This window comes from Mizuhopecten yessoensis, unplaced genomic scaffold (genome assembly GCF_002113885.1).
Source record: "Mizuhopecten yessoensis strain PY_sf001 unplaced genomic scaffold, ASM211388v2 scaffold10333, whole genome shotgun sequence".
NCBI lineage: Eukaryota > Metazoa > Mollusca > Bivalvia > Pectinida > Pectinidae > Mizuhopecten > Mizuhopecten yessoensis.
This window is the reverse complement of record NW_018408494.1, coordinates 792,489-800,415: the sequence shown is the minus strand read 5'-3', so window position 1 is coordinate 800,415 and position 7,927 is coordinate 792,489. Positions and strand designations below refer to the sequence as shown.

At 33.0% G+C, this 7,927-nt stretch overlaps 1 protein-coding gene across 1 annotated transcript in view; it reads left to right on the top strand.

Annotated features, from left to right (window-relative positions):
* The window catches only part of LOC110460229, an 8,345-nt gene extending 2,892 nt beyond the window's left edge, over positions 1-5,453 (top strand). Inside the window, exon 2 of the mRNA XM_021513031.1 lies at positions 4,967-5,453. Coding sequence (XP_021368706.1) covers positions 4,967-5,431 — 465 coding nt within the window. The 3' untranslated portion in view covers positions 5,432-5,453. The remainder of the gene's footprint in view (positions 1-4,966) is intronic.
* Positions 5,454-7,927: the final 2,474 nt, after the last annotated feature.

The following is a 7,927-nucleotide window of genomic DNA, read 5'->3' as shown; positions in this document are numbered from 1 at the left end:
CCTCCCACCCCACCTTTCCTTCTCCCACCCCACCTTTCCTTCTCCGCCCTATCTTTTTCCCTTTCCCCAAAAACATATACATTAGTTTTACAATATGTATTGAGGAGAGGACTCTATTAAGTTATAATAACTTGTTGTCCGATCCATTGGTATTTTTGTATAATAAAATATGTTTAAACTAAACTGTAACGCTCGCTGTAGGATATGTCTGATAAGTGTATTTCGCTGTGTACATTCCATTCGGATCTGTTGGGGATAGTGTACTTGAAAAAAATGGCTTATTTAAATAATAACTCAACATTATCTGTCATTGTATGGATCATTATGTTCAAAGCTACAATATGAAAAGAATTCGTACTTTGTGTGTAGATATTAGTCAGTAGTTAGTTTGCTCCAATTATGATATGTTTACTATTAGACGCTCCCTGTGAACAGTAATTGTAGTAGTGTAGATTATAATCTTTTTTTATACTTCAGATTGTGATATTTTCATATTGTATTTTACGAAATATTTATACTGTAGATTGAAAGTTTTATTTACTCTAGATTAACACAGTTTTATATCATTTATTTTATTATATTTATACTGTAGATTGTAACAAATGAAAACTGTAGGTTGTGATACATTCATACTGTAGATTGTAGTATTATATAATTATTGTAGGTTGTAATACATATATATTGTAGATTATAATATTTTCATACTGCAGATTGTAATATATTCATATTTTATATTGTAATAGTGTATACTGTAGATTATAATATTTTCATACTGCATGCTGTGATATATTCATATTGCATATTGTAGGAGTGTATACTGTAGATTATAATATTGTATACTGTAGAGTGTAATAGTGTATACTGTAGATTATAATATTTTCATACTGCAGATTGTGATATATTAATATTGTATATTGTAATAGTGTACTGCAGGTTGTAATATATTCATATTGTATATTGTAATAGTGTATACTTTAGAGTGTAATATTGTAAACTGTAGAGTGTAATAGTGTATAATATAGAGTACAATATTGTATATTGTAGAGTGTAATAGTGTATACTGTAGAGTGTAATCGTGTATACTACAGAGTGTAATAGTGTATACTGCAGAGTGTAATAGTGTATACTGTAGAGTGTAATCGTTTACACTGTAGAGTATATTAGTGTGTATACTGTAGAGTGTAATAGTGTATACTGCAGAGTGTAATCGTGTATACTACAGAGTGTAATAGTGTATACTGTAATAGTATATACTGTAGAGTGTAATAGTGTATACTGTAGAGTGTAATAGTATATACTGTAGCGTGTTATAGTGTATACTGTAGAGTGTAATAGTGAATACTGTAGAGTGTAATAGTGTATACTGTAGAGTGTAATCGTGTATACTGTAGAGTGTAATAGTGTATACTGTAGAGTGTTATAGTGTATACTGTAGAGTGTAATAGTGAATACTGTAGAGTGTAATAGTGTATACTGTAGAGTGTAATCGTGTACACTGTAGAGTGTATTAGTGTGTATAATGTAGAGTGTAATAGTATATACTGTAGAGTGTAATAGTATATACTGTAGAGTGTAATAGTGTATACTGTATAGTGTAATAGTGTATACTGTAGAGTGTTATAGTGTATACTGTATAGTGTAATAGTGTATACTGTAGAATGTACTAGTGAATACTGTAGAGTGTATTAGTGTGTATAATGTAGAGTGTAATAGTATATAGTGTAGAGTGTAATAGTATATACTTTAGAGTGAAATAGTGTATACTGTAGAGTGTAATAGTGTATACTGTAGAATGTACTAGTGAATACTGTAGAGTGTATTAGTGTGTATACTGTAGAGTGTAATAGTATATACTTTAGAGTGTAATAGTGTATACTGTAGAATGTAATCGTGTATAATGTAGAGTGTAATAGTGTATAATGTAGAGTGTAAAAGTGTATACTGTAGAGTGTAATAGTGTATAGTGTAATAGTGTAAAGTGTAATAGTGTATACTTTAGAGTGTAGAGTGTAATAGTGTATACTGAAGAGTGTAGTAGTGTATACTGCAGAGTGTTATAGTGTATATTGTAGAGTGTAATAGTGTATACTGTAGAATGTAATAGTGTATACTGTAGAGTGTAAAAGTGTATACTGTAGAGTGTAATAGTATATACTGTATAATGTAAAAGTGTATACTGTAGAGTGTAATAGTATATACTGTAGAGTGTAATAGTATATACTGTAGAGTGTAATAGTATATACTGTAGAGGGTAATAGTATATACTGTAGAGTGTATTAGTGTGTATACTGTAGAGTGTAATAGTGTATACTGTAGAGTGTAATAGTATATACTGTAGAGTGTAACAGTATATACTGTAGAGGGTAATCGTGTATACTGTAGAGTGTACTAGTATATACTGTAGAGTGAAATAGTGTATACTGTAGAGTGTAATAGTGTATACTGTAGAATGTAATAGTGTATACTGTAGAGTGTAATAGTGTATACTGTAGAGTGTAATAGTGTATACTTTAGAGTGTAATAGTGTATACTTTAGAGTGTAATAGTGTATACTGTAGAGTGTAATAGTGCATACTGTAGAGTGTAATCGTGTATACTGTAGAATGTAATAGTGAATACTGTAGAGTGTATTAGTGTGTATACTGTAGAGTGTAATAGTATATACTGTAGAGTGTAATCGTGTATAATGTAGAGTGTAAAAGTGTATACTGTAGAGTGTGATATTGTATAGTGTATAGTGTAATAGTGTATACTGTAGAGTGTAATAGTGTATAATGTAGAGTGTTATAGTGTATACTGTAGAGTGTAATAGTATATACTGTAGAGTGTAATAGTGTATACGGTAGAGTGTAATAGTGTATGCCGTGGAGTGTTATAGTGTATACTGTAGAATGTAATAGTTTATACTGTAGAGTGTAATAGTGTATTATGTAGAATGTAATAGTGTATACTGTAGAGTGTAATAGTGTATACGGTAGAGTGTAATAGTGTATGCCGTGGAGTGTTATAGTGTATACTGTAGAATGTAATAGTTTATACTGTAGAGTGTAATAGTGTATTATGTAGAATGTAATAGTGTAGACTGTAGAGTGTAATAGTGTATACTGTAGAGTGTAATAGTGTATACTGTAGCGTGTAATAGTGTATACTGTAGAGTGTAACAGTATAAACTGTAGAGTGTAATAGTGTATGCCGTGGAGTGTACTAGTGTATACTGTAGAGTGTACTAGTATATACTGTAGAGTGTAATATTTTATGCTGTAGACTGCAATAGCTTGTACTGTAGAATGTAATTCTGTAAACGCTTATTTTAGCGGACTCAAACGTTGATGAATCTACCTACTCATAATACATGCAATATTAACTGTACTTACAAAATCTTTGATTAGCATAATCATGATTTATCCCAAAACTAAAAGCGCAAAATTTGCTTAATTAAATAACGATACTGCTTTAATATATCCGTTTACATAAGGTTTATAATGAAAACTGTACAATTTAATAGTTTTATGCTGTAGATTGTAACAGGCTTATACTGAAAACTGTTATAAATTTATGATATTGATTGTGATAGATTACAGATTTAACAGTTTTATACTGCAGATTTTGGTGAATTTAAACTGAAGATTTGGTAAATATAAACTGAACATTGTAATAAAACTTATACTGAAGACTGTAATAGTTGTTTGCTGCATGCACTATGTTGATTGTAGGTTATTTATACTAAAAATCACGATTAATTCATACTTCAGATTTTCATAGATTTATATTGTTATGATTTATACTGTAGATGTAAATAGTTGCTTAGGTTTCAGTTTACATGTTGGTCAGGTTATGAGATGATACTCTAATAAATAAATTTACCTGTCCTTTACTTGATTACCACCTGACCATAATGGTAACGTATATTTACAGTATATTTCTGTGAATGGCTCCTAACTATCTGTCACATTAATCTGGTCGGCAGATACAAATTTCATTATAAAAAAACTACATGAAACGTGCCTCGCCTTGGTAAACTCTGCCGACATCACTAATTTGATGACGTAGGTAAAAGTATACCTCCACTCGCATGTATTATTGTCATCGTCATGGAAACTTGTCATGTTCTACAGTAAGATAATGAGATGAAAAAAAGCGTTTACGGAAACAGTTATTATCGGGGGAATATCAGTGCAGACTGTAAGTACGTGTATGTACCGTAGATTGTAATATGTGTACACTGAAGATTGCTTATATCGTGCACACACTTCTTTTCGTGACATGATCTTTATGTATTCATTCGCAATAACTTTACAGTGCATGCTAGCTTCAATCTAAAACGAACAATAAACCGGACAGTTTTGATTTTCCCTGTCGTCTTTTCCCTTTCTTGATAGTAACATACCAGCTCACCCGACCTACGGTGTTTGCATTTCACTATCGATTCGGTGTTTAAGATCATGCTCTGAATATTCTACATGTATTATCGTGATAAATGTCGACTGTTGACGGACAAACTTACAACACAGCTTTCCAAAAGATGCAGGTTGATATAGGGAAAACAACATGGCACACTTACAATTAATATGAGCATAAAAAAAACATCGACCTTCATACTGCAGAAAGAATTAGTATAATTCCCTATAAGATCCTAATTGCGACCTTAAAACATGTCCTCCGTAGTCTTCATAAACTTGATATATAACAGCTCTGACCAACCAGTAAGAAACATATTCTAATTGAATTTCAACAACTACGTATACAGTACCATTGTTTATACAAACAATTATTATGAATGCCTCCAAATTTGAAAAGCCAGGTTATCTAGAAGATCCTGCTATTGTATTGCCTGTTGATATATTTCTGTTTGGTGTTTTTTCTTACCTTGATTTTATTTAAAAATGATTCATTGTCTGGTGTTCATAATAGAAGGTGTTTATGATAAAAATAATAGATAACTATGAAATATCAATATTCCTTTCAGGTAACGTGTTTGTCGGTATACATCAACGCTCAAAACAGGGTACCTATTGATCTACTACCCCACTGCGATGGGCAACATGACGCGTTGGAAGACTTGTTCACCATCGTTCCAGGACTTTCCGCCTTAAAAAGAGCTTCTACATCTCATCCGTACGAAGGAAGGCTGCTTCGGAGATTTTCCGGTCCTTTCTCTGACAACATTCCCCTGCCTTGGACATGTAGCATGACACCAATATGGCGGGATCTTGGCGAAGATTACTACCCGCGCTTTGTTCGAGATGGCACGTGCAATAACAGAACATGCTGGTACAGACATTACGAGTGTCAGCCAGTCTTATATACGTTAAGTGTTTTAGAGAGACAGAATAGCGAATGCTTTGACCAGTCCCTGCCCAGAACACTGTCAACGGCATGGAGACAGCGAGCAGTAACAATAACCAGCAGCTGTATGTGTCACAGGGTGTGATTTGCAACAAACATTTGGTTAGGAAGAAACCGTTTGTTTCCGCTAGACATATATATATATTTATATATTACCGGAATATTAGAGTGAATAAGGATAACCATATTACTTATATAACATCCGGTCTGCTGTTGTACTATCCTATAAATATACATATATACTAAACAAAAACAAAAACTTTAAGATTTCAAGTACTTTGTTTCCAAAATGCCTGAAATCTAAGGGTATATTTTTGCCTTTTAACCCAGATATCTTCATTCTGATTCAACGGTGTTGTTGGACTCCAAAGACCCGACAATTCATTGGCATACACCTTCCTGGGGTAGTATCTATGAACCAGTTCTCATGCTCAAGCATGGATTTTGTGCTCAAGCCTAATTTCTTTTTCTGGTTATAAATCAATAAAATTCTTAAACTGTAAATGATTTGGAAAACATTTGAAGAGACTGAGAGCCGAAAATTGTTTTCAATATTTACATTGGACTATTTGACCGTTTGGCATGATTTAAGCCATTTTCAAGGATATTGGTTTGAGCACAGAATCTTTGCTTGAGCATGAGAACGGTTTCATCAATATGGACCCTTCTGTCTAAGAAGACTATTTGAGGAATGGATGCACAACTAATACCAAGAATAGCTCCTGCTGTTTCTATGGCCGTTCGAAAACGATGGCTCAAACGCGCTACCCATATAGCGCGATATTGACGTCACGTTGTCACTCGTTGGCGACCACTCCGCGGACAATTAGCAGTGGAATCATTGTTCTGCAATTGCATAACCAAACAGTGAATGGTCGATATAGTCACATCTTTAACAGTGTGCGGTAAGTGCGATTACACGTAGCCTTTGACGTTCTCAAAGTCAGGCCATTTAGATATTAATAGCAATGCTAAGATTACAAAGTTTCAGAATTGCAACTTTAAATTGTTAATAGTACACCGAGTCTATCCGTTGTTCCAAAATTGCTTTGTTCGAGTAATCCACGAGCCCGTGGTTACAGTTGAATGATTTTACCTATTACATATTGAATACAATGCCTCTTTGACAATGTCCGTGTCATTACTGAGTTTATATACGGTGTGTAATATTAATATGTAGCTTGTGTCACTTTTAGTCGTTGACTTACGTTCAATAATTTTTTGTAAACGTTGATGAAAATAACAATCTACCAATTTACATGTACAACTGTTTGATAACTTAGAGTTTTATGGAATTTCATCTCTAATAATGAAAATGTGTATTAGCTTTCCGTAAATAGTTATAAAAGATGCAAGCATTTTTGTTTTATTCATTAACATCTGTATCAAGGCATAAAATAAAACAAAGTTGAGGGAGTCAGATGGATTACATTTTTTCATCTATTTGAAAATATTCTCGTGTGCCTTTTTAATGAATTAAATATACGACGTTTAATACCATTTCTTGATTTTCAACGATAACTGCGGTCATTAAATAAAATACTGAGAGTCATTTCTTAAGCAAACTTCTTGTACATCTGTACAGGATACGAACAAAGAAAAGAATCAAAACATCGATTAACAATGCAGAAAATTGAAAGAAACCACAAATTCTGGGACATAAGGAAAGTATTAACTAGGTCTGTTTTCGTTTATCGCGATCCAAACGGTTAAATAGGTTGTTTTCGTTATAAATTGATAATAAAATCTTTATTTTGTCAAAGGGGAATTTCTATTTGTCTAATCAATCACTGTTAATAGAAAAAACAGTTTTCACAGACTATTTCTCAAGCGGACTTTCAGAAACTAAAGGGAATCATCATTAAGGGAAATTGCCATCGGACAATATAGATAAAAGGACTACATGAAAGACGGCGAGCGGACCAATCACTTGGTCAGAAAAGTAACCGACGAACGAAAGAAGCAAGAAAGGGTCCATCATGAACAGGCTCGACCGGACTTTGTGACGCCTTGTTTGCCACGTGCAGTGAACGATAGAAATTAACTCCCCCGTAAGATAGTGATATCCACACTTCCGCTCAGGGAAAGATATAAAATCAACGTTTATATTTCATGAAATTTGCAATTGGATTTGACGTGGGAGAAAAATAATAATTCCCCACTTTAGGAGTAAGACAGAAATATCTCAACCGCTCGGGGCAAGAATCTTTAAAGGCCCTCTGCAAAGCATCTGGCTAGACATTTAAGAATCTGACCCCTTGGGTTGAGATTTTTGCTGTCTTACCCAAAAAGTAGAAAAAGACTATATTAAATCTTCCATGGGCAAGACGTCACAATAGAAAGACAAAGAAATGAAGTCATGCAGCAACAAGTTTTACATCATTTCAATCTTTTTCGCTGATGGTTTTTTTCATTTTTTTTTCATTTCAAGCATTTTATCTTCATTTTTTGCATTCTTATTTATAAATTGAAGTTAATAGTTTTTGTAAACACCAAACTTTGATGCGCTCTTTCCAACGAAATAGATCATTTCAAAACCGGTTAAGTCATAAAGTAAAAGTATTAAAGAGATTTTTGTTTT